The following is a 26,766-nucleotide window of genomic DNA, read 5'->3' as shown; positions in this document are numbered from 1 at the left end:
ATAGCAGCTATGGAGATACTGAAATACTGACATGGTAATGCCAGGTAACTGAGGATGTTTTCAGAGATCAGACGGCTGTGGAATAAGCACTGTGTAGTATCCACATTCTGGGCACCTCAAGGGCAGCTATTCAGGATGACGTGAGCGAGCACTCTTGGCCACAAACACATCTGCGCAGCCTCCATTCTCCAGACAGCAGACTCAGGATGCTGTAGGGGCACAGGCCACCAGAACACTCAGTCGTGGCTCTAGGACTCTTAGCAACAGCGTGATCTTATTCACTCGATTCAATTTTTGTTCCATCCAATTTGCAGTATCCAAGGTCTTGGACCCATGAACACATTGATAAAGATTCAAGCAGCAAAGTTACAACCACACAGTTGATTTGTTAAACACTTAGACTGAAGGATTTAAGGCTTTTGAGTCTTTTTACCCCCAGCTAAATACAGTGAAAACAGACCTTCCCTGCACAGCACCATTACATTGGAGGGTGGTATTCTCAGGGGCCACATGGTGCCCTTCACCCCCTCGTTCTGAAGACATAAGGTCATATTTAAGGGATGGAGCCTTTGAAAGATTTTATTCCCAGCATTTGAGCTAAATAGGGGTATAGTCTAGCTACTTCTCCAAGTCTTCTCTCTCTGTGTCCTTCCTGCCCTAGTCAGCATTACAGATATAAACTGAATTTTCAGTCATGCTGAGAGAACAGGAATTTGGCCACTGCCGTGCAGGGACAGCTCCACTTAATTAACTAAATTGATAGTGTAGGAAAGGAAAAAACCTTAAAAGCCAACATAAGCCTTTATTTTAATGGCTTGCAGGTTCTTAAATGAGCATAAAACTTCATTTAACAGGGCATAGGATAAAGGCACTGTCTGCAAAAACTGCCTAGTTTGTTTTTTTAAATAATTTTAAAAACAATTACTGAAGTAATATGTTTATTTTAAAAATTTGGAAAATGGGGAAAGCAAGATGAATCTAAAATCTCTTATAACTCCTCCATCCCGAGATTTTTTTTAAAGACATATAAAATTTTGTATATATATTTCTCGTTATACTTAATATGCCTTAAACAGCTTTCTAGGTTTTTAAATAACATTTTAATGGCTTTTTAAATATATTATTATATAATCGTACTATATTAATCAGTACTATATAATCGTACTATATTAAGGTTAGATACATTTTTGCCATTTTAAATTATTATAAAAAATATTATAAACCATTCTGGATTTTCTCAGGACAAATGCTTAGAAGTGAAACTTCTCTGGCAAGAGAGATATAGAATTTCATTTTTTAAATTCCCTTGCTATATATTACCAGATTTCTTCCACCAGCATTGAGTATCCATTTTTCTTGACATAACTGTGTAATTTCCTGTTTTTCTTTAACAATTTAAAAAGCAAAAACTTTGAGTGAAGCTGAATACTTTTTTTTAACATGTTTTTGAGCAAAGAGGCAAAGAAGCACATGATTTTGATCTTATACCGTATTTCACTATTCCCAAAATGCACATTTTTTTCACATTTTTAACATCTTTGAAATTGAGATGCATCTTGCAATTGATGGCTTATGATAGAGTAATTGGCAACATTTTCTTCTTAATGGTACGCTAAGTTAGTGGTATGTAGGGGGTCAGATCAGTTGTAGAAGAAGCAAGAAAGATGGATATGTTGAATCCATGGCTACAGATGTAGACTCAATGCAGTGACATTAAAACCCTTGTTTTACTTAGCAGAACCCCAGTAGTATACACCCTTATCCTAACAGTGTTTTGCTTTGTCCTGTAGGAGATACAGTAGGATTTCTGTTAGACTTGAATGAAAAGCAAATGATCTTCTTTCTAAATGGCAACCAGCTGCCTCCTGAGAAGCAAGTCTTTTCATCCACTGTGTAAGTAGCTTCTCCCAGACAGAAATTTGAGATGCATAGAATGTACTTTTCTCCAGAAAAGAACTTTGTCCATTTATGTAGTCACTTGTGATGAGAAATCATTTTATTTCAAGTAATTGGGGACCCATTTGGTCATACCTAAGGCTATCTCAAAATTTTAACCTGGGAAGATAAGAGCAGGACAGTGGTTTACAGTCCTCTCTAGGTAAGTAAACAGAGCCTGTCACCCTTCCTATTGGGTAGGGTATGATTCATTCTGATTCTTAAAACCACTTTGTGTTTGAGCTTTACTTTGTTTTTATGAGTTCCCTTGACCTCTGTTCTCATTTTTATCTGTAGATCTGGATTTTTTGCTGCAGCTAGTTTCATGTCATATCAACAATGTGAGTTCAATTTTGGAGCAAAACCATTCAAATATCCACCATCTATGAAATTTAGCACTTTTAATGATTACGCCTTCCTAACAGCTGAAGAGAAAATCATTTTGCCAAGGTAAGGAATCTGTGCAGGCTGTCTCAGACTTTCACATGATCTCATGAGAAATTGCAACAGTTTCTAAGAGACTTTTTACAACTTTACACAAATAATTTTGAAAACCTGAGTAAAGTGGTGACTTCCTAAGAAATATAAATTACTAAAACACATCCCAGAAGAGATACAAGCAAAACAGTTAATATAATATTAATTGAAAAAAATTAAGAGCTATGTTCCTAAAAAGCATCAGACCCAGTTCGTTTCACAGGAGACCTCCACCAAATCTTTTAGTAACATAACTTCATTGCCATTTAAAATGTTACAGAACCCAGAAAGAAAGAGCACTTCCAAATAATTTTTATGAGCTAAATAAATAACATTGATTTGAAAATCAGCCAATATAACACATGCACATACACCAAAAAAAAACACCCCTACAAACTAACTTCACTTGAACGTCAGTGTAAAAACCCTAAATATTAGGAAATCAAGTGCATCTTTTAACAGACTTGGGTTTATTAAAACAGACTTTTTGTTGGGTTTTAGCTGCATGGCAAATACGCCCACACTATTCTATAACCATTAGGACAGTGAATACCATCTTGGATAAAATTTTACAGTCTATGTTTGCCAAAAACTGTGATTGGCATTAATTGTCTCATTGGATGAATGCCTCCTTTTCTTCCTTATGAGATGAACATAGTCTGTTCCTTAAGCTGGGAAAGACTCCAGCTGCTTCCTGGTAATTCAAGTTGAAGCTTATTTCACAATATGAGCTAAAGTTCATCATTTTTTACCAGAGCAGCTTCCTGGGCCTATGTGAGGAAGGGGATTCCTGTTACTAACGCCACATATGTTTTATCAATGACAGTCTCAGCAGTGAAGGAGACCATACTGGCTATGGCAGAGCCAGTGTTGGGCCTTTCTGCCCCTAAGGGGATCTATAGCATAATGTAATCCTAGCTCCTGTTTTGGCTCAAAATCAGGTCTATAAACAGCCCTCTGGGCTCTGCTTCTCCTTAGACTCAGTGCCTAAAGGCTTAAGAGTGGCTCAACAGTTTCTGAATGAACTAGAAAATGTCACCTAGTGATAGCAGCATTGGCTGCACCAGCAGAACCTCCAGAATATCTCAAGAACAGAAGGGCTACTTACATTACCCCCTTAGGGACCTGAGGTTCATTCCTAGAGCATTCCTTCAGTTGTCTTAGTGCCTGACAGAAATGCTTACCTTTCAGTTCTTGGGGAAAGTCTGAAGTAACAGCACTCTCATCTGTCATACCCCATTACTTTTATATTTAGCCTGTCTTCTTGGATGCAGCGCATAAATAAGTCTGCCTTCTCACATACATCCTAAAAGGTATGACCGATCCATCTAAGAGTTCCCCTGGAGGCTGGCCTAAGTTAAAACTGCTTCAGCATTTGCTTAACCACCCCTGCAGAATTAAACTTTCCAAAAGTCAGATGGCAGCAGGTGTCCTTTTGCGGCAGCTTCTAGATACTCCCTTGGTACATCAGTTTAGCACCGAAAGTACGGCCTGCCTTGCATAAAAACAGCAGAGGTAAAAGCTAGAGCAGTCCTGTGCTGCACTAGACTTTGTCGTCTCTAACAGTGACATCAAGATAGGAGTTGTTGGAGGCTGACTGTGGCCTCCTTAATTCCAGCCTCCTACTAGATAGAACATTCCAATCACAATTAATTACAAATTGTGGCATTAAGTGTTAAGGTGCCCAAGACCATTTTCTATGCCTTTAATATTTCCAGCCCGTGTTCCAAAAGCTTATATTCAGGGATACTTTTTTAATCATTGGAATAGTATTCCTTCCTAGCTTCAGGGTAGGAGATCATGGACGTTACTACCTGGGATTTTATAGATTGTTCTTTGTCGTATGTACCCTCTGTCTGTAAGTTTCCTTTCATTCACTCTGTTTTTCTTCTTCTTAACCTTTTTAGTATGGCAAACTTCAAATATACACACACCAAAAAAGAATAGTACAGCGAAGCACCATGTACCCCCCTCTCGGCTACAATAGTCATCCACTCGCAGCCACCTGCTTCTCTTCCAGTCTTCCTTCATCTCAGTTAACAAGTCCATTATCATTCCAGATTCCCTGGCCATAATCCTAGAGTACCCTTGACACCTTACTTTCTGCCATTCCCACATCCGATCCCTCCCCAAATCCTGTGGGCTGTGTCTTCAGTTTATATCCCAAATCCAACTGCTTATCAGCCCCACTGCCACCATGTTTTCCCGAAAATAAGACCCAGCCAGACAATCAGCTCTAATGCGTCTTTTGGAGCAAAAATTAATATAAGACCTGGTATTACATTATATTATATCATATCATATCATAAAGACTGGGTCTTATAGTAAAATAAGACCTGGTCTTAAAGTAAAATAAGACCTGGTCTTGTATTAATTTTTGCTCCAAAAGACGCATTAGAGCTGATAGTCCAGCTGGGTCTTATTTTTGGGAAAACATGGTGCCACCATGGTCCAAGCCTCCGTAATTTCCCACCTGGATTATTTTTGCCCTGCCCTCTAACTAGTCTCCCTGTTCCTGCCTTGACCCCCTTCAGTCTATCCAACACAGCCTCCAGAATGATTTCATTACAACTTAAATCAGGTCATGTGCTTCTCTGTTCAGAATACTTAGTGGCTTCCCATTTCACTTAAAGTAAAATCTTAAATCCTTACAGTGACCTACCATGCCCTACATGAGTTGTCCCCTCTTTCCATTACTTCTTTAACTGTATCTCCTACCCTCTCCTATTTGTTCATGCTCCTTCAGCCACCCTGGCCTCCCTGCTGCTTCTAAAACATACTGTAGTTTTTAACTTTTAAACATTCAAAACATACTAAGGTCTGTTGTAGCCTCAGGGCCTTGGCACTTGCTTTTCCTGCAACTAGAATGGTCCTATGTGTATTTTTCAACACCACCAAGCAATAACTCAATTCTGACTCTATCTACCTGGAGATAGCATCAGATCCCACAGAGTAAGGTCTCAGTCATACAAGACTGCCCTTCTCCCCCACTTTAGCTGCCAATCAGAAGTCCAGGTTGTTACCTAGGCTTCTGACCAACCAGCTGTAAATGGGTTCCCAGGACCACCTCCTAGTGATCAATTAATATGCTAGAGCAGCTTCCAGAACTCGGGAAAAGTTTACTTAGTATATTACTGGTTTGTCATAAAAAGAATATAATAGGAACAGCCTAGGGCAAGGTTTGGGAAAAGGGCACAGAGTTCCCATGCCCTCATTACATGGGCATGATTGATTAAATCATTGGCCATTGGTAATTGAACTCAATCTCTAACCCCGGCCCCCTTTAGTCAGAGGATGAGGCTAAAAGTTTCCAAGCTCTTATCACAAGGTTGGTTCCCCAAGCAGCCAGCCCCCTTATATTACCTAGGGATTTTTCTAAAGTAACCTCATTAACATATTTTAAAAAGGCCTTTGTCTTGGGAAGTTTCAAGGGTTTTAGGAATTTTGTGCCAGGAATGCGGATGAAGTCCAAATCTATATATTTCTTATTATAAATCATAATATCACATAAATGCAGCAAAAATTGTGATATATATTAACTTTAAAAAAATTAAAGTCGTGTTCTTTTGACCTTCATTCAACAAAAAACTGTTAGCCTCACATTATGAGGATAATTTAGCAGAAGCAATCGCTTGGAAGAGGGAGGAATTTTAAATTAAAAAATTAATTCCTAAATAAATAAAATCACACTATCACAAATGGTCTCTCTCCAGATATCTGCCAGGCTCACTCCCTTACTCTCTTCATGTCTTTACCTAAATGTCATCTTAGTGAGACTTTCCCTTGTGGCCATATTTAAAAGTGTAACTCCCTGCCTCTCACATACACCCTCCTTATCCTTCCGCCTGCTTTATTTTTCGTCACGCTACTGCTGATCAGTGTTTAACATTCTGTATGTTTCACTTTTTTATCTGGTTTATTGTCTGTCTTCCCCACTGGAGTGTAAGCTCTCTGAGATTCTTTTTTAGTCCTCTCTTCACTGCTGAATTGCCCAGGATTGGAACAGTGCCTGGCACACACTGGGCCTTAAGTGCTTGAATGAATGCTTCATGTTTCTCTTGCCCATCCGTCAAGGCTGTACCTTCAGCAGGGCCGTCCTGCCTCTCCACTATTTTTCCTTTCCAAACTGAGTGAAAGTACAAGGCAGGGGTTCTAACCTGAGGTGACTGGACTTCCAGGGAGTCCACAATGGGCTATCGTAAGCACTTTGAAATTGTATAAAAACTTGTGTATGTGCATTTTTATTGGGAAAGGCCCTATGCTTTTCATCAAACTTTCAGAGGTGTGTAACTTAAAATGTTAAAATTTTGCTGATAAAATAAAAAGAGCACTGAACTTAGAACTAAAAGATTTGAATTTGATCCATGAATCTGTTTACTGTATGTGGCCTTATGCAAATCATTTTCTTGAACTATTTGTAAAATGGGATGACCATGCATCCTTCATTCCAAATGGAATCCAGTGATTTCAGATCTTTGTAAGAGTGAAATGAGCTGCCATGTGTGATAACTACTGAATAAAACTTAAGGAATGGAATACATAGTATGCCGGAAAGACCAAGCAGATAGAAAGATTTTATATTAGAGTTTATTTGAGTCAAACTGAGAATATGCCTGGAAGCAAGATTCAACAGATTGAGAAAATACTCCATAGAATGGCAGTTTTGCAGTTCGTTTTAAGCACTTAGAATCAAAGGAGAGAAGTAACAAAGGTACATGAAATCCATTGGTGATAGATTTATTAAGGAGGTGGGAATAAGCAAATGTGGGGGATTTTCTAGGATTGGTGGGTGCAGAATAGTTCGCATTTAACTTTTACAGTAAATAAAGATGGTATGTGGGCAACAAGATAACAATGAGGAGTTCCAGGTGCTCCACCCAGGGCCTCCCAGGGGTTATGCCTCCCAGGGGTTTGGCATTTCAAAGGCAGTTGTCCTAGATACCTAAGATCAGTGGAAGCGCTGCGCTGTGTAATGTAAAGGAAGCTATGGGCCTTGGACGTGACTACCCACCATGACCTGCCCAGTTAGGAATTTATGATCAAACCATCCTGTGTGGTTACTTTTGTTAGTGAGCTTGTCAGGCCTGCCATGTGGCCCCGTGAACTTGCCGGGTCTGCTATGTAGTCCCTTTTTCGTTCACAACACATGCAGAGCATTTTCAAAGCATTTTCTATGCATCTCTGCTAACAGGCCCCATTTATTGGTTGACAAACTGTTTTCTGCTCAGGCACAGGCGTCTTGCTCTGTTGAAACAAGTCAGCATCCGGGAAAACTGCTGCTCCTTGTGTTGCGATGAGGTAGCAGACACACAGCTGAAGCCATGTGGACACAGGTAAGAGGGCTTGTTTGATTATTTCCTATTTTGCACATTATATTAGGCAAGGTTTCATCCTGTTCTTGAATTGCTTTTAGAGCATTACCAGTTCCATAGCGGAATGAGGAATTAGAGTTTGCCAAGTAGCACAGGGCTGTCTTCCAGAAAGTTCCTGAAATAGAAGAAGCTGTTTGATATGGAATGCCTGTGTTTTCGCAGTACTGTATTTTTAATAACAGTTTTCACATCACAAAATGTAAAAGGATTAATACTATTTATGAGCTTCTTCAGCAATCCCTCTTACGTAGTCTTAGAGCCTTCTCATATACTTGTTATTTATAGTCCTAACCATTGAGAAGGCAGCGCCTCCTTGCCATCTAACCAGATTTCAGTTGTATGAGATGAACTCAGAGGGTAGCCTAGATCCTGTAGTACAGAGTGGCGAAACATCAGCAAGACCAACAAGCTGGTCCCCAAGAAGGCCATCCCAACTAGGGTTAGAAAGGGGAAGAGGAGTTGGCAGTGCCCTGGCCTGTGTCCTGGGCCCTGGCCTGGCCCAGGAATGTGTGCTGACTGTATGTGAGCAGTACCCACGCTCCTGTTCCAGGCCAGCTCCCTGTAGTTCATCACAGCCCATACTCTGCCTTGCTTTTATTTTTGACATACCTTTAGCCACCACGTCTCCTAGCGGTCCAGAGCCTAGAGTGATGGACCCCAATTTGTCACCCCTGGACATGGCTCAGCCTGGGCCCCTGACTCTGCCTCTGTTTGTTTGCTGTCCTTTGAAATGGGTTGTCTAATTGGCTGCTAAGGGAAGTGCATGTGGTGTATCTTCTGTCACCCTTAGCTTTACCAGTCTTTCTTCTGAAAGAAAGCACAATGGCTCCAGTTGTGGTTTTTCCCTGGTATCAACTCTGCAGCCCAGAACTCCTCAGTTTGAGTTCCTTTGGAGATTTTAGTTTTCAGGGCCTCACAGGCAGATGCAGAGTTTAAAGGTTGGATCTCTTGATAGCCTTTTTGGTCTTTGTTTCTGTAAGAATGTTGAGATCCCAAACAGCAGGTCTGGTCTTACTCATCTTTGCACTCTCTGGCCCTTTTCAGTGGTTTTTGCACAAAGTAAGGGCTCATGAATGAAGGCCGAAATCTAAAAACTTAGAACCAGGTATCTTAAGTATGAGCATATTCTCCTTAATAGATAAATCCAAAACAGGGTCGGAGGAGCAAATTAAAAGAATTATAAGAAAATGTGGCTTAACTTTCAGCAGCAACAACAATTTTAAAAGGGTAGGGGTAAAGAAAAGAAATCTGGATAAACAGAATGACATGAACAGACCCTGAGAAGAGATTCCTATTACTGCAGACAAAGGTAACTTTGATCTCAGTTAGAGATGATTGAAGAAACTGAGATGATTGTCAAAGCTACCTTTGTCTCTCCCCCAACCAAAACCACATGGTTTCAGGTGAATTTTTTCAAGCTTTCAGGGAATAGATAGATTCTATTTAAACTTCTCCAGACCATAGAGAAAAGAGGAAAACTACCATACTCTTTTTACAAAGCCTACATGATAATTACACCAAAAGCGGGTAAAGAAAACACCAAAAAAAGAAAACTCATGAATATAAATCTAAAATATTATCAAGTAGGACCCAGCATCTTGTACAACAGGGCATGGAATCTCAGGAATGCAAGGATGGTGCAGTATAGGAAATCTACTTACATAATTTACTCAAATAGGCCAAGGGAAGAAGGTCAGGAAATTAACACTTTCTCCAAAAATGCTGCAATGGCATTTGTTAAAATTCAATGTGCATTTCTAATGAATGGAATATTACAAAACAGAAATGAATGGAGGGTAGAAAACTGTATAAACTAGGAATGTGTGGCTACTTCCTTAACAATATAAAGACATATGTCTCAACCAAACCCTAGTATCTTTTTAATGGTGACACGCTGGAAGTATTCTAAGAGATGGTGGGGACAAGATAAGGATGCCAGCTGTAGGCACCATGATTTGCATTGTGTAAGCTAAGGCACTTAGATGAGTGAGAGAAAAGAGGGAGAAAAATGAGAAAGAGGAGCAAAATCATTTGGAGATGATGGATTGTATACCTGGGCACCAGGAGAATGACTGAAAACCTGTTAGCATCAGTGTGATAATTGAACAAGCTAGTTGGTTGCAAAAAATAATAGCTCTTCTGTATATCAACAGCAACCATTTAGACCATTATAATTGAAAATTCCTTTTATAATAGTCATTTAAAAAGGCTACGTAAGAATACATACCAAGAAATGCATGGTACCTATAAGAAGAAAATTTTTAAATGACCAAAGAATGTAATAGAAGACTTGAATAAATAGATCTGTTTTTGGAGAAGAAGACGTCTCAGTATTGTAAAAGTGACAGTTTTCCCTAACCCTTAAGTTTAATTTAGTCTATATAAAAAGGGCAACATGATTTTTGTTGTTGTTCTAGAAATAGAAACGCTAATTTAAAAGTACATGTGATGCTAAGACAAAATTCTACCACATCTTAAAATATATTAAAATAAATGTGTATAGTTTTGTCCCAGTATAGGAAAAGAATGACAAAACAATGAAACAGAATAGAAGCCCAGAAATACAACTAACTGCAAGTGAAAATATGGTAAAGATATTGTGTCAAACTACAGTGAAAGATAGACATTCAGCAAATGATAGTGGCATAAATGGCTAGCTGTCTGGGAAAAAATAGCATTGTATCTCTACACATCTACATGTATATCCTGTGTACATGCAGACTTTCTGGAATATCACACATGAACTTTTAATTTATTCCTCAGAATAGGAAGATTGAGGATCAGGAATGGGAAGGAGACTTATTGTTTATTTATATATTTCATTTTTTAGCCATTAAGTATTTCCCATTCAATTAACAAGCTTGTTAACATTTTAGATTGAGTCAGCAGTAGTGGGCAGTTTGACCTTTTGAAGTGTTAACCTAACTGGCATTTGTCTTTCTCCTCAGTGACCTGTGCATGGATTGTGCCTTGCAACTGGAGACCTGCCCATTGTGTCGTAAAGAAATAGTGTCTAGAGTCAGACAAATTTCCCACATTTCATGACACACGTGAAGAGGCACCATGGACTTATTTCTACTCAATTCCAGCCAATGTTGAAAAGAAAAACAAAGAAAAAAAATCTCTAATCAGTTGTACGCACATTGAAACTTATAGCCATGGCCAGATTTTATGCTAAAAATGGTAGTTTGTCAAAGACAAAATTCTCTTAGAATCTAACCCAACTTGCCAGCCCTGAGAAGTTCCTTTTAAGGCCAAGGAAAGCTGAATACTAACAAGCTAGGCCTGTGGTACCTCCATGAAAATCAATAGGGGGCAGTGCCCTCCCTCCTGAGTGCTGAAACCACACTGGAATTCTCCACATTGGGTTCATTTGATTGTTTAACACAGGAGGTTTTGTCTCATATTCTAAAGTTTTATTTTGGACAGAAGTCGTTACGGAGAAGTAAATGACAGCATTTCTGGGTTAAGTACAACCTCCCATTGGTCAGATACCAGTGTGTTAAGCGTGGATATTGCACTGCAAGACTTGAATCTATAAGACTAGAATCACACAGGTCAATACTACAAGCAACATGGAGGGCCTGAAAGAAGGTGCACAGAGAGTAGGGAAAAAAACCCACATTTTTGATATTTCAGTGATTCCAAAGAACATCTAGTTTTTTTTTAACTACAGAAAATTGGTGGTATTTTCACATTCATGGTGTTTCTATCCAATTGCAGTACCCACATTTTGTGAGGAAAAAATGTTTTAACAATGCAGGAGGAATTATTAAATTAATTGCAGTGTTTGACTAGAGAAAATTTGGTATTTAGGGTATTTTTAAGATACCATCAAATCAGGTTTTCTGTTTGTTAAAAGAAATTTTTTTTTTAATCAGTATTGTTTTTGGAAGTAATATACCTTGAAACTCTTGAACTAATAGTCTCAAAAACTCTTAGAGGACAGTCTGAGAGCACATATTCCTATTGTTTTAAATAAATACATGTTTTTGAATAGCAAATTCAATCATGGATTGTTGACTATGTCTTCATCAAAAGTGTTACTCCCTCTCAGGGTCTCTGGTGAAGACCTTCAAGAGTTTGGTTTTTTCTCCCAGAAAATTGGAAGGTAGAATTGTAAATTCATAGAACTTATTTTATAATGGTGTACCTCAGCAGCTGCCTTTCAATTTATGCCAAGTCCTTACTGAGTTTATACTTGAATAGTAAATATGTCTTCTGAGTTTTACAGTGTCTTAAACTCAATGCACATATTTTCATCCTTTCCCACCCTTTCTTGTTTGTAGTTCATTAAACTGTCCTATTAGAGAGCTGATCTCCTTCCTGGCCGTACTTGTTGGGGTGCTGGATTTTTTCCATGTCTTTAGTCTTCCACATAAATTCAAAAAATATATATAAATATATATATATATATGTTCTCTTTAGCTTGTGGTGAATCAGTAATTTGCATTGAAGAAATAAAACATTTGTTGCCTTTTTTGACTAAGACTTCACAACTTTCATTGGTGCCTGCTGCTAAAGTTCTAAGACATCATACTCTCAAGTTTAAGGGCTACCACTTTCTAGGATAAGCGAGAATCAAGTATCAGAATTAAGAAGCGGGGTTAATCGCTTATTCGTCCAGCAAATCTTTATTGAGCACCTAATATGTTCTGGGTACTGTGCCTATGTGGTATACAAAACAGATCTATTCACGGAGCTTACTTATATCAGGTAGTAGGGAGAAGACAACATTATTGTGTTTATTGTAATAAATTGTGAGTGCCTTGAAAGAAAATAGGGTGCTGCTTTGAGAGAGAATGAGGGGACTTCATTTAGATGGCAGGGTGGATTGCGGGGGGTGGGACAGAAGAAACCTCACTAAGGAAGTTGTAGTAGTAAAAACTCAAAAAAGGAAGAAGTGGGACGTGGCCAGGCAGAGAGACTGAGAACAAGCTTCTAGGACTGGGTAGCTACATGAACTCAACATTATAGGCAAAGGCCCTAACTCAGGTGGAAAGGAGCTCAGTGGGCTTCAGGATCTCATGGAAGGCCCCTGTAGCTAGTAAGATAGGAATGAATGGGTAGAGTTGTATGCTCCAGTCGTGGAGAGGTCGGGACTGGCTCATGCAGCCATGTTAAGGATTTTGTATTTTATCCAACGTACAATAGAAAGCAAAAGTTTAAACATGGAAGTGCTTTGATAAATAATTTTTAAAGATGGCTATGGCTTCTATGTGCAGAATGGAAAGCAGTGAGGGAGGCGGAGCAGGATAGAAGACAAGCGAAAAATGGAAATAGTAAGACCAGTAGGGAAACTTTGAAGGAATCCGGCAGAGAGGTGAAGGTGGTCTGTAAATTCAGTAGAGATAGTGAAGAATAAATGGAATTAGTAGGTAATCTGTCTCTGTTGGAGCCTATTAGCTTTCTCGATATCTACCCTTGAACTTTGTTCATAAGACGATCTACTTTTCTAATTTTCCTAGACCATGAAACAAGATTTCAATATTAATCATTCAGGATGGAAGCAAAGTTGTAATCTTGAATCTTGAAGCTACTTCAAAGGGAAAGATATTTACTCCATATAGAGAAAAAACTAGGGGTTAGCAAGCAGTGTGTGGAAGACAGTAACCAGGAGATCTATATATTATGTAGTTCCTGTAAGCACTTTAAGAGAAACAAAGCTAGGCTTTCACTGATGATGTATTATACTAGATAGAGAAAAAAAACTTTTTTAGTTCCCAGAAACCCCCGGGATTCCAGCCAAAAAAGCACACCAAAACGTTTTTTAATGAATTGCCACATTTTTTGAATGATATTAATGAAGCAAAACAAAGTCCTGGTGTCATTCACAGAAAGCCCAGAAACAATTCAATCACAGAAACCAAAACAATCCTACTACCAGAAAAGGACTTTTTTTTTTTTCTGACATCTTTTTTTTTTTAATTTTATTAGTTTCAGGTGCACAAGACAAAGCAATACTTAGACGTTTATGATTTATATCCCTCACACTGTGTGAACCCCCCTCCCCCCATCCACTATCCCTCTGACATTGCACAGAGCCATTACATTTCCACTGCAGAAAAGGGCTTTTTTGCATAAATTTCAACTATCTTGAACATGTATCTGTGAAAACAAACTATCCAACTAAAATTAGCGCTTCCCAAGATTGTCCATTTTTTCTATTTACTCACTGAAAACAATTCTTAATGGCTAACCCACAAAAGGTCTAAGAAATGATTGTTAATGGGAAACATTTAATGTATTCAAGTAAATTTGTTAGTTCCAGATCCCACTGATTATCTACTTCGTGTCCATTCAAAATGTCAAGTCATTCAGGCTGGCCATCTCAGATGAAACCTAAGCCATACGGTTAATCCCAGAGACATGTACCATAACATTTAGCCAGAGATACAAGGCAACGGAAGAAACAATTCCTAGTGGTCCAATCACGAGGAATCAGCTCTGGGGAATCTTTTTTGCAATATTTGGCAGTTTTGGAGGAGACTTTATGATTGCTTGTTCAAAAGAGTTCTGTCCACTTTTATCTCGCATAATTAGCCAAGAAACTAGTTACTGCCTAATAATCTTCATGATGTGAATATTTTATGTAAATTACGAGACTTCCACTTCTTACAGTGAGGCTTTTCTTCCACGAGAGGGAGTAACTGCCTTGCAAATCTGACATCCGCATTATCTGATTCAAAAGGGGTTGGCTCTCAAGAGATTTGCGATTTATAGTGCTCTTTAAAATAGTCTTCTTAAAGCTTGTAATTTGCAAGTGAGGGAATTGAGGCTCGTGGCTTGGATTCTTTCCTCCATAAAACCGGGCGACGTAAGATTTAATCGCCGAACAGCTTGAAGAACGTCAGCAACCCTGTTATTCTTACTGAGGCCCAGCTTCCCTGGCGACTATCCCTTTCCCTCACTTCCTTTCCCTATTTTTGCCCCGCCCTGGCGTCCGGCAACGTGCACCTGTGATTGGCTGTCAGGAGCCGCGAGACGACGGAAGGAGTTGCGGTGGCCATGGTGACGGGAGGCGGGGCGGGGCGCCAGGAGGTCGGTAACCGACTCCGACCCCGCTCTTGCGGCGGCTCGCGTGGAGGCCCCGCCAGCGCGTGGCTGCAGCCGGGACCCTGAAGTCGGGGCCTCGCGCGTAGGTGCTGACCCGGCTGGGCCGTGAGTCGGCCGTCGCCTCCGTGGCAAGGCCTCCCCGATGCCGGTTGGGGCTTTGCGGAGCAGAGCGGAGGCTGGGCCCGGGCCGCGGGCGGGGTAGGAGGCTGACGGGCCCTCTCGCCCGCAGCGGGTGGATGCGGCAGCGGCGGCGGCAATGGACGCTCTAGAGGAAGAGAGTTTCGCGCTGCCTTTGTGAGTGGCACCGCCCGGGGGGCAGGAGGCTGGGGCTTGCTGGTGTTCGGCCTCGGCACTTTGAAACGGGTGTCCTCGCGGGGTGGGGGACCGACAGGTTTCCGCCCGGGTTCCTGGTGTCCATTCTGTCGCTGCTGCGACCGCCAGATTTCGGCCCGGGAGGACTGGAGTGCGGGGCGGATGCCTCTATCACAACCCCCTGCCTCTAATCTTCAGTCGTCAGCAAGACCTGCAGGATTTGAGCTGCCGAGGCCCGACCACGGGCCAGAGGACCCTCCACCAGGGACTCTGATCTCATTGCCACCTCCCACCTCGGCCAGTATCTCGCCAGCGTGAGGTTCACATTCACAAGCAGATAGGTGTGGGGTGATAGCGAAGGATGCGGTGACTAGAACCGCAGGAGATAAATGCGGAGTTGTCTTAAGATGTCCCGTGCGACCCTTTGCTCCCTTTATTTGTCCCTTTTGTAATTCCTTGGTGCGTATCAGGTTTTCCTGAAAGTGGAGCCATTACATTTATCTTTGATGTCACAGATGCATCCAGTGCGTTTTATTGTTTGGAATTGCTGGATAAGAGCATAATCGTTTTCATTGTTGAAGCTGAATGATGGGATTCATTTTGCTATTCATTTTTCTTTAGTGCATGTTTGAAAATGTCCGTAATAAATGTTTTTGAAACCGAAATCTTTGAAACAGCACCTTATCCAGGCATATTTTTCAGCTCTTCCGCCTCTGATGCAGAATTTGATGCTGTGGTTGGATATTTAGAGGACATTATCATGGGTAAGCTTCCTTGCCACAATCGGATCTGTGCTCGCTAGACCTTTGCTTTTAAGGAGACTGAAATCAATTTGGAGAGTTAATTTTAAGAGAAAACATCAAGCTGCATATAATTTTTTAATGTAGCACATGTACTATTAAGCCTTACTGTGATTTGTCTTAGAGGCTGACAGCCCAGTATTCTTAAAACAATCCAGAGATTCAGGAGTCGAGACTTATTTAGATAATCAGGCACCTAGGAGTTAAGGGGATCTTGGCAAAACTCCAGGAAACAGTGACCTCTTTTATGGTAGAAACTACGCAATTTAGTTTTTTCATTTTTAGTTGTAACATTTTCATGACACAAACCACAGCGTAAAACCATAACCATAGCACCAGTGTCCATGAAGAAAACAAGGTTGTCATACTGCAGCTGGTTCTGTATTTTCCTGGGTTCTGAGTTCCTGTTTGTGGGTTCATTTTGGCATCCATAAGTCCCGCTAAGTAATAGGCAATAACAGACACTAAAGGTTTAAGACAGATGTGCGAGAAAAAGTTAAATTTGAGAACATTTTGTCTACTGACCTGAAGTTTTTTGGGAGTTATGTGGTGTTAGTAGCTGTATATCTTAGTCTCATTTAGTCTGAAAATCACTGACCAAGTTGTTGTACATTCAGATTTTGTAAAGGATCATGCCCTTAACCCTCTAAATACAGATGTGTCATCATTAACCCCTCTGAGGATTTGGGGATACTGAAGAATACTTTGAGTTGTTGCCATTTATGGGTACCCTGTATGCTGTAGGAAAATGAGCCCTCTGTAAGCCCAGGGTATGTATCCCCAAGTCTAGGTGGTTGGTGAAGCTTTCCTTTTATTTTTAGATACAGTATTATATTCGGTTGTTAAAATTCCCTGACATTTAAGTGTTTGCTATGAACTAATCTCATGACATGAATTCTCATCTAAATTCCACCTAGCAACCCTGTATAATCCTCATTTTCCAGTTAAAGAAACTGGCACTTAGAGAAATTAAGTAACATGTCCAAGGTCACACAGTTCTAAGTGACTGAACCCGGCCGTCTAGCCTGTCAGAGCCCATATATTTATTCACGACACTATTTCCACCACTGCTGCTGAAATTATACTAAAATAAGAGAACCATTTCATTCCTTTGTGGAAAAGTAATGAGAGGACGTTCCCAAGCCACCCACTATGGGTATGTGTAAAATGAACTGGACAATGGTGGTGATGGTTGCACAACAATGTGAAGGTACTTAATGCCACCGAACTATATGCTTAAAAGTGGTTAAAATGGTAAATTTTATATTGTGTATATTTCATTACAATTTTTAACATAGTAAGAGGGGTGGCCAGTTAGCTCAGTTGGTTAGAGCGTGGTGCTATTAACACCAAGGTTGCTGGTTCCATCCCTGTATGGGCCACTGTGAGCTGCGCCCTCCTTAAAAAAATAATAATAATAAGTAGTAATAATAAGACTGGATCAGTCTATTTCAACGTTTGTGTCCCATTTAACACTTACTTGAAACACTATTAGTTTTCCTCTCCTAGAGATTGACCATTGAGAAACCAGGTCTGACATATAATTCCTGCCTATTTATAAATCAGAATGGTTTTTAGTCTCCATTTAAAAGAATAAATTTTTCTATTGTGGTTCAGACGATGAGTTCCAGTTATTACAGAGAAATTTCATGGACAAGTACTACCAAGAGTTTGAAGACACAGAAGAGAATAAACTCACCTACACGCCTATTTTTAACGAGTATGTAAGTGGATTTCTGTTTCTCTTACCAGAGATTAGGATTTCTTTAAAATGTAAATTTAGAATCAAGATGTTAAAATTTGCTTGACTTTTAAATTCTCCCACCAGTACCACACCAGAAATTCTAATGAGAATCTGGTTTAGTTTTCAGCTCCTGTTGCTTTCCTCCAGCTTTTCGGGCTGTTTTCCAAATGTCTGATGATTTTGTCTGCTTCTTTTTTAAAATATGTTTGGCTTATTATAATCCTGCTTTCAGTTGCAATATGTGGGGTCACCACACCTTACATTTATATACTTTCACCTTTTGGCTTTCACCATATTTTTCTACTACGTAATCCAGTCAGGTATGTGTGACGGTTGGGTAAAAGTGAAAACCAAGATCACTTGTTGGTGGCAAAACCAAGACTAGAACCCAGGAACCTCAACTCTTGATCCTGGGGTCTTTCCACTCTGCCAAGGCCCCCGGGCAGCCTCCTGGAATGATCTCCTGTCTGAGAATGGGTTTGAGCCTCCAGGACTTTCTTAACAGAGAAGCTTGGCATAGTCAGTGCAGGTTTCCTTAAGCCAAGCCTCAGCTTATAAGCACCCTGTGATTGCCTCTAAGCTTTTGTGTATGTTCTTTTTGCACAGATTTTATCTGCCCACAAAGAAAAGCCCCACTTACTTTACTTCCTGCCATGGGAGTGGGAGCCCTGCTGCTGTCTCTACCTACCTTAGAGAATTCATCTTAACAGTACAATTAATTACCTGCCAGTGTCTCGCGTGCTTGGGCCAGGCCCAGGACAGGAGCTGTGTTTTGGTTCTCTTTGGTATCCCTAGCACTCAACATGGAGCCTTGCACCTAGAAGAGGCTCCTAGGACAGGCTTTCTGAAAAGAAGTCTTGTTCCTAAAGTGTGGTCTGACAGAGAGCCTTTCCCCTGCTGCAGATTTCTCTGGTAGAAAAGTACATCGAAGAACAACTGCTGGAGCGGATTCCTGGGTTTAACATGGCGGCTTTCACAGCAACTTTACAGTGAGTTGTGCTTGTCTGTTTTTTACCTTCCCCCTCCTTCAGTTTCAAGCAGACACTTTTTGTTCAGTACTTGAACATCAAGGCTGAGAGGATTTGGTGGTTAAGTCCTGAGTAGGGGGCCTCAAAACCTGTGAATGAATTCTTGAAGACAGAGTCTGTTTTTCATCATTTGTCATGAACCAGCCATCCCTTTCTTTTACAGGCACCATAAAGATGAAATGGCCGGTGACATATTCGACATGCTGCTCACGTTTACGGATTTTCTGGCTTTTAAAGAAATGTTTCTGGACTACAGAGCAGTAAGTCACTCTTGCCTGTTTAGTAAGCCACATTGAACCACTTAGAAAGTTCCACGTAGAACTGTTGAACACACACCACCTCCCATGCTTCTCCCCATTAAGATTGGCCAGTAGCAGCTAGCGGGTGGGTGTCAGAAGAGTGAGCTGCTGTCCTCCAGCTGGGACCCGCGACCAATTATATTCTGGTGTCTTGGTGAAACTGGTCCCAGGGATCGCTTAGGGTCCCTAAATAATCAGAAGGACGAAACCAAAAGGCAGGTCTAATTCTGCTTTGCCTTTCTTATAATGCAAGCTCAAAGGTAGGAAAAATGTTTTTCAGTGAAGAGGGGTGCATTTTTTAAGAGTGACCAGGGCCAGCGCTGAGCAAAAATGCAAATAATGTCCTCCTCTTGCTGTGCGCTCCATGGAGATCCACACTCCCACCCTGCGTACCTCTTCCTTAGACCAGGTTCTGAGCTAGAAGGGACTTTTTTCTATTCTTTGCCTCCTGAAGTTGTTTTTTCCTGTGTAGGAAAAAGAAGGCCGGGGACTGGACTTAAGCAGTGGTTTAGTGGTGACTTCGTTGTGCAAACCCTCCTCAGTGCCGGCTTCGCACAACAACCTGCAGCATTAGGCCGTCCCTGGGGCAGTGAGCGGGTTCTGGGCTGTGGGGGCCCAGTATCCAGGCAGAAGCTTCCGCTAACCATGGATGGAACACATCTAGGAAAGACTGGCTCAGTTCTGCAATCTTCATTAACGTTAAGTATTAATGGGTCAAAAAAATATTACCTGACCCTCCTGGGACCTGTTGCCTCTAAAAAACCTTATGTTAAGAGACCCTAGTACTGCCCCCACCCTGAGTAGAGACCTTTCTCAGGGGCTTGAGTTGAGCTCCTCTGGAGCAAGCCCACGTCCCGCATTCCACCTGGGGGGCCCTTCCCCAGTATACGTGGTGGTGTCAGCACCCTCCATCACCAGCCCTCTGTCCCAGCAGGCTTTGCATGAATCTTGTTGTGCACTCAGAGCTTTTCACATGTGTCAGAGTTTCAGTCCTTCAGGCTCAGTGGGGTCTTTGACTGTCTGGGAATATTTATCTAGGGTGTTGCTCAAGCAGCTGCCCATCTGGCGATTTCTAGAGTTCCTATTATCACAGCTAGTCTTGTCTGTAGGAATCAACTGAGATTTATCTAAAATATCCTTTATCTAAAAGCTATATGTGAAAACTAGTCTTATATTTGTAGTGCTTGTATCACTGTCTTCTGCTGATGTAGTCCCCGTTTCTAGAACTCTCTTAAGCATTTTTGAGAAAATATTTTTATAGATGAATACTCAGGCTAACCTAGTGGATATAGTCTTGGAACTTCCATGATTACCCACTTAAAGATCAAAGTATTATATGCTGTGTGCTTTTTAGTTGTTAGTGCTCTAAAAGCAAAAATGCCATGTTGGCACTCCTGTTTTACTGGGCACCAATGAATGTGTGTTTGTGCTGAAAGGAGGCTAAAAGGTATCCTTTTCCTGTAGCATGTCAAGTGTTTGTGCAGGTTTGTTTAAAACCCTTTCTGTATAGTTTGTTAGGTTTTCTGTTGGGTAGGGACGCTGCAATTCCTTCTTCCTGTCAGTCTTCCTACCAAGACGGTTTCTTACTGGTCTATCTCAGCAGGGATGAGACAGCAAACAGCTTTATGGGTCATCTGCCTGCTTTGATTTAGTACATTGGCTTAGTACAATGTTTGATAGAATGTTATTGACCAGAAAACATGGATGTCACATCTCTAGAAAGAAGAATAGTAGTTCTTAGATTTTTTTTTTTTTTTTTTTTAAGTAAAAATAACAATCTGTAATGACTTTTCACCTGGCTATTCTGGTTTTAACGGATGAGCTATATAGACTATGTGTTTTCTGTATTGATATGGCGCATATTAAATACTTTTGTACCATGAATAAAATTTGAGGTGTTTTGCAAGAACCATGATTCTAAACCACTCGTTCCTTCTTTGCTGTACCTGCTGCCCCATTTTAGTACTGCTCGGGTCTTTCAAGCACAAGGTCTTGGGCTTGCTTTCCCCTCTTACTCTTTTTATCAGTGGGACTGCCCGTTTCAGGCTGGTTATGTTGGAAGCACTTGATGAAGACCCAGTGGTCAGTCCGCTGCCTGGCTGTGCAAAGGCAACTGGACAAGTCCAGAGACAAAGTTATGAAAAAAGAATGAGAAGAAAGGCAAACGGTTCTTTTCATCCTTTTTCATTCAGAGAAAGGAGCAAGGAAGCTTACTGCATTTTGATATTAGAAGATAGGCTTTCTGATTTTTCAAACAAACTAGAAATCTCTCTCCATTCACACAGGAACTTATGTCATTATGTGCCGCCTGGGCCGTAGGCCTGGCCTGGGGTGGAAAACCCTGACATTCTGCCCTGGCCTCAGGAGACAGTTGCAGTCTCCTATTGTCTAGCCCTCTGCACCCAGGGGAAGCAATATTCACCCAGACTGCAGGGACTAAGGATTCTGGAGGCAGGGGCCCGAACCAAGGGTGCTTGTTTGACTAAGCACGGTAACGTCTCCACTCAAATAGGCTGTGTATTAAGATGTCAGAAACCTATAAGGCTTGCCTAGCATTTTGTTTTCTCTTAAGCCTCAAAAGAAAATGGGTTGACCCTTAAAACTAAACACTCTCACGGCTTAATCCTGGAATGACTAATTTATTATTCAAACCTGACGCTTGAGAGTAACAAGGAATGCTGTTAATATTTATACCAAGATAACAGGCATAAACTGGGCCTGTCCCAGGCTAAGTGGGACATGGGTATCTGACTTAATCCCCCATTCCTTGATAATGGAATAGCTTATCCACAACTGTTTGAATCGAGTTACATTTTAATTGTTCCCAGTTTTTCAAAAAAGGACCAAGGGTGCCCAGAAAGCCTTTGGCTTATTATTCAGAGCATGTTGCTCTGTGATGGTAGAAAAAAATAAGCTCAGGAGGAACCCCTCCCCATCCCACCCTGCCCCGCTGTCTGTGCCAGCTCCATGCATCAGGCATGACCACTCACTTTGATTATATACTTTGAAGGTAGGTGGCATCACTGCATCTTAAGTTCAGCAAAATGACCTAACTTGCCTAGAGCTGGGATGACTAAATGATTTATTGTTAAAGTGAGGCCCTCTTGAAAATAAGAGGGGGTGCTATTAAATCTATTCCAGGACAAACTGCATAAGCTGGGTCTGTCCCAGGCAGAGCAGGCAGGAAGTTGGTTGGCCTACCTCCGGTCACAGAAGCGGCTGGTTGGCGGCGCAGAATGACTTCCAGAACTGGAATTGCACTATTGTGGGCATTTGGAACCTTGGTACTATCTTACCCTGCAGCTTTCTGGCGTTTGTAAGCATCCGTAACTATGATTCTCAAACACCTTTTCCAAATAAGTTCTTCCATCTTTATTTTTGTAAAAAAACAATAACAACAAAGTCACCACCAAGCGCATGATAACTCATCAGGCAAGGTCTTTCTTGATTCCCTCCCTCCATGTCCCATGTGCCTAATCAAAGTGTCAGGGAGGCAGTTGGTATTGACGTTAGCAGGTCCCAGAGGATACTACAAACAAGGGCTTGGGAAAGGGAGGGAAACCTGGACAGGTTTTTCACCATTGAGAAGTCGCTTAAAACCAATTTGCTTTAGATAACTGGTACAATGTTTGAAATGCAGGAAAGGAGGACCGGCTGTCAGAAATGTCTCGCGACAAGCCACATGTTGGCTTGGGGGAGGGGCATGTCAGAATGGTGACTTTAGGAATCAGAATGGTTTCATGAGCTTGCTCTGTGCTCCCGGAACAAAGACTAAGATACAAAGATAAATACATGTTGCTTGTTAGGCTTATTCTGTGGTGGCCCAGGGGCTGCAGGTTTGGAGTCCTTGTTAGTGTATTTAGTGCTGGTGCGAAGGCTGGGCCCAGCCTTGGGCACTGACGTCCTCTAAAGACAAAGCAGAGACAGTGAGCCCGTATCCCCGTCACCTTCTGCTGAATAAGGGGGATGGGGAGGCGGGCTTGGCTGTTGGCCTCTTTCCGACCCATGCCTGTGCCGACTTGGGCCAAACCAGAGGAAGGGTCCTGATTCCTTAGGTGTCGGGTGAGCCCAAGTCTGATGGTCAGAGAGACTCCACACAGGGCTCAGGCCTTGGCGGCGAGGCCACTCGGCACTGTGACCCGACTGCAGCCTTCGGCCCCAAGGCGAGCCGTGGCACAGGTGGTTTAGGCGTAGCCGCCAGCCATCTGACTGGTGGCCGCATTGCTGCCTACTCCTCGCCAGGCCTGGAAGCTGAAATACGTGCTCACTCCATAGGCAATCATCACTAAACACGAAAAGAACTAAAAGACAAGAGAAGATAGCAAAGCTGAGTCATCTGCAGCATGGCACGGGGGGCAGGGGGGTGACAGTAATAAAAGCACCAGGTGGCTCGCCTCTGCCAGGCGCTGAAACCTAGGGCCCCTCAGTTAACCGGGACCAGTTGCTCTGGAAGCCTCACCAACTCCTACTTAGCCATACACTCATTTAACAACTAATTGTTGGGGGGCTGACATTACATTCTCGTGGGAGAAACCCCTGACCACACAGGCGAGGTTTGTCAGACTGATGAGGGCAACCAGACCGTGCGCTACTAAGAGGGACTGAGGGGTACAGGGATTTAGTTTTAAAAAGGCAACATTGCAAAGCTACCCTAGGAATTCTCTGCAGTTGGCTCACACGTAGGTGTCCTATGTGGTCGCATTTAGAAGCTCCGTGTCTGTCCCAGTAGCTGAGTTCACTGATTTCAAAACCATCCTCCCCAGGAAGAGTGAGGAAAGCCAAGTTCTGGTCTAGAGCCGGCCCTGCCCTGGACTTAGTCTCAGGGTTACGTGATCTCTCCGAGCCGTTTCTTTGTCTCTCAAAGGGGACTGGTGGTCCCTGCCCTCCTCACTGGGGGAGTCAGAGCACCGTCAGTCTGCAGGGCCTCATGGGGTGTCGGGAGCTGCTGTTTGCTGGCTACTGGACGTGGAGCCCACGTTTGGGCTTCATGGGAAAGCCTGGGAATCCCCCAAAATGGTCTAATGCCCTTTTTAAGGCGGGGTGTGCGGCGATAGTTTTCCCAAGGAGGTACATGACCCTAAATCAGTGCCACAGTGATTTACAGCAAAGTTCAACAGTTAACCCAAAACTTCCGTTCACCACCACCAAGTATGTCCCAAGCATTCTGCTTCCTCAAGCTTCTACCATTAATTACAGAAGGCGGAAAGCTCGGCTCCCCCCACCTGCTGACACAGGATGGGCCCTCAGGAGATGGCAGGTGCCTGGCCTCACAGCAGGGAGCAGCGGGAGGGAGTCCAGGGCCACCGGCCTTGGGTTGGCCAGTCCCCTGTGACTGCCGAGGACGCCCCAGGGAATCATACTCACGGAGGCAGCTGCACGCTGGTTATATGGCCGGGTGCCCTTCAGGGACGTCGGCTCCACCGCAGCAGAGCAGGTGATGAAGGCTGTGATGTACAGAACGGTGGCGCTCACGTTGAATATCATCAACTGGGGGGCAGGGGTGGGGTGGATAGAACAGGCTTAAGACGCGAGACTCCCAGTAGCTGGAACCTCCTGGTTCCCACTGGCACACCCCTCAGTAGCCACCATGGGCTGCGGCTTGAGGATGGGTCTCACCCACTGAAGGGCCTCGGGACAGCAGTGCGCATGTGCTCTGCCGAGGCCATCTGAGCAGGGAGCATAAACACACCCAAGGCTGAGGGGACGATGACGGGAAGGGCTGGGGTGAGCTGGTGGGGGCAGAGAAGTCCTAGCAGGTGAAACCCATTCCCCATGGCGAGGTCAAACCCAGCCTGTCTCTGAGGCCACTCCTCCATGCGGGCTCAGGGCCAAGCCTGGGCTTCCCCTGGGCTCCCCCTGTTGCCACTGCAGGCCTTGGCTCAGGCTGGCCCTAGGAGGGGGCCTCATATCTCATATCTCCTCTTTGCCTGCCTCCAGCGAGAGGAATCTATGTCTGCCTTTTGGCCACATCCTGGGCTCAAGGCCCCACATCCAATGCCAGGGTCAGGACCCAGCAGGATCCTGAGCCAGGCTGGCACAAAGGGCCCTCAGCTGAAACCAGGCCTGGGTGCCATTTCCCCAACACTTGGCCCCTGGAGCCAGTTAACAGCAGACTGCAAACTGGTGGCCCTCAGATAGGTTTGGTTCAGCCCACAGATTATTTTTTAAGTTACCAATATTCTAAAATTAGATTTCATATGAAAACCTAAAGATTTAATAAAAATAAAAAACACTTTCAAAATACCAGCTTTGGACCCAAGGGGCCTGCTTCTGCACTAACAGTTGGAGCTGAGTAGAGGCAGCTTCCTATGGGCAGACGGGTGCTGGGCTGTCCAGAACCCTCGCTTCTCACTTCACATATCTTCCCTGCCCTGTAAGGAGCTTGTAGCCCCCATCCCAGAGAAATCCCATTTGGCAATCCCTGTCCAGCCACCTCTAGATGCAGGCGAGCCCTCCCTGCCCTGATACAAGGCCCAGCAGTGTGGGAGACACTGCCCCACCGTCATGGCCTGAAAGGAGCCACCTGCCATCAACTGGGGCCCCAAATCTGTGCCAAGGGACACCTAGGCCCCCCATCTCCAGAGACATGGAGCAGGGGCTGGACCCTGGCCAGGCAGTCAGGCCGCCCCTCCAAGCCCCTCCAAGCCCAGCGCCCGCTGCAAACACCGCCTGTCTCCTGCCAGTGATGTCAAAATCTAACAAACCCGTTCTGTCTTAAGGATGACTCACGTTTCCTCAGTTTAAAAAGTCATTGAATTCCAAACAATGCTGCCTAGTCCCAGCCTTGCTTGTCTTACAATCATGTGCCTCTCTCTCCTCTCTGCTCACTCAAAGCCTCAGACCCAGCTGCAGGGGTTTTCCGGGTCAGAGAAAAAAACCCAGCACTTTCTGTGTCTGGATGGGTTACTTCCTATGGACGCTCTCCACCCTGTGTCCTGAGAAGACTGACCTGGGTAAACCTAGGACAGCACCCTCTCCCGGGCTGCAGGGGCCTCACGCTGGAGGCAGCGGGTGGACGGTCTTGCTGCGGCCGAGGCCGTGCTGCACACACCACACCGGGTCCAGCCTAGGTAATTCCTGCCAGCACAGCCCAGCCTCCAGGCCCAGGGCTGCCTGCCTGGGTCCAGCCAGAGTCAGAGACCCTCTGTACACAGGTTTGAACTCCAACAGCCCCCAAAAAGGACAAGGAATTTGAAGACTGCAAATAGCCTCTGGTCTCCCCATCCAACAGCCCTTCACTTCTACCCCCTTCCCTGGAGAAAGTCAAGCCTATGTCCTTCCTGGCTCATGGCTCAGTGCTCAGAAACACTGGACACCCAAGCCACCAGTCCTCCCTCCCCCGCCCAGCTGTGCAGGCCAGCTGAGGTCCAGCCAGAGTCCTGCCACTTCTCATTTACGGAAGGTCACTGTCACAACTACTCCCAGAAACAGGGCTCAGCCTGGAACCACCCTCAGTGCCCCCACCCAGACTCACCACCAACGGCCAGGGCACCATGTACAACTTCATATGCAGTTGAAACAGGTAGAGGATGAAGAGGACGATTGTCACCAGCCAGAGGAAGACAGCGACGAACATCACCCAGCCGTAGGCGGGATACAAGTGGTACGGGGTGTCGGCAATCAGGGCCCACACCAGCAGCCCCAGCACCTGGAGGGGCGAGACGGGGCCAGAGTCTCCAAGAGCCCCCAGCACTCGGGCTGGAGGCCACGGAGCAGGGGCCTCTGGGCCTTTGCTGTCGAGCT

At 43.5% G+C, this 26,766-nt stretch overlaps 3 protein-coding genes and 1 non-coding gene across 8 annotated transcripts in view; 3 read left to right on the top strand and 1 right to left on the bottom strand.

Moving 5' to 3' along the window:
• Positions 1-12,269, top strand: part of RSPRY1 (ring finger and SPRY domain containing 1) — a 41,651-nt gene extending 29,382 nt beyond the window's left edge. For all 3 annotated transcript variants that reach the window (XM_019754250.2, XM_019754258.2, XM_074314833.1), the window contains exons 12-15: positions 1,791-1,893; positions 2,233-2,385; positions 7,641-7,745; positions 10,733-12,269. In XM_019754250.2, the coding sequence (XP_019609809.1) occupies positions 1,791-1,893; positions 2,233-2,385; positions 7,641-7,745; positions 10,733-10,829 (458 nt within the window). In that variant the 3' untranslated portion in view covers positions 10,830-12,269. The remainder of the gene's footprint in view (positions 1-1,790; positions 1,894-2,232; positions 2,386-7,640; positions 7,746-10,732) is intronic.
• Positions 7,745-26,766, bottom strand: part of PLLP (plasmolipin) — a 35,557-nt gene continuing 16,535 nt past the window's right edge. The window contains exons 2-4 of one of the 3 annotated variants that reach the window (XM_019754300.2): positions 26,498-26,671; positions 24,388-24,510; positions 7,745-7,899 (exon numbers count right to left, since the gene is read on the bottom strand). In XM_019754300.2, coding sequence (XP_019609859.1) covers positions 7,822-7,899; positions 24,388-24,510; positions 26,498-26,671 — 375 coding nt within the window. In that variant the 3' untranslated portion in view covers positions 7,745-7,821. Of the gene's footprint in view, positions 7,900-15,949; positions 15,974-22,380; positions 23,325-24,387; positions 24,511-26,497; positions 26,672-26,766 lie in introns of those variants that run through there. The other 2 variants (XM_074314835.1, XM_019754292.2) reach the window with 2 other exon arrangements.
• ARL2BP (ARF like GTPase 2 binding protein) lies at positions 14,690-20,938 on the top strand. Its single transcript, XM_019754313.2, has 6 exons — positions 14,690-15,134; positions 15,855-15,916; positions 17,570-17,676; positions 18,600-18,685; positions 18,888-18,984; positions 19,496-20,938. The coding sequence occupies exons 1-6, from the start codon at positions 15,097-15,099 to the stop codon at positions 19,595-19,597; spliced, it is 492 nt and encodes a 163-aa protein (XP_019609872.1). The 5' UTR covers positions 14,690-15,096; the 3' UTR covers positions 19,598-20,938.
• TRNAN-AUU (transfer RNA asparagine (anticodon AUU)) lies at positions 17,261-17,334 on the top strand. Its single transcript has one exon. It is a non-coding gene; the product is annotated as a tRNA-Asn (tRNA).

Source organism: Rhinolophus sinicus, linkage group LG11, assembly GCF_036562045.2.
Source record: "Rhinolophus sinicus isolate RSC01 linkage group LG11, ASM3656204v1, whole genome shotgun sequence".
Taxonomy (NCBI): Eukaryota; Metazoa; Chordata; class Mammalia; order Chiroptera; family Rhinolophidae; genus Rhinolophus; species Rhinolophus sinicus.
The sequence above is the reverse complement of the archived record's forward strand: the minus strand, read 5'-3'. Positions and strand labels throughout refer to the sequence as shown.

Excerpts from the sequence above, each read along its gene's own strand:
- ARL2BP (XM_019754313.2), top strand. The coding sequence starts at position 15,097 with ATGGACGCTCTAGAGGAAGAGAGTTTCGCGCTGCCTTT. Across the intron at positions 15,135-15,854 it reads GAGAGTTTCGCGCTGCCTTT|CTCTTCCGCCTCTGATGCAG; the intron begins GTGAGTGGCACC and ends CATATTTTTCAG. Across the intron at positions 18,686-18,887 it reads GCTTTCACAGCAACTTTACA|GCACCATAAAGATGAAATGG; the intron begins GTGAGTTGTGCT and ends TTTCTTTTACAG.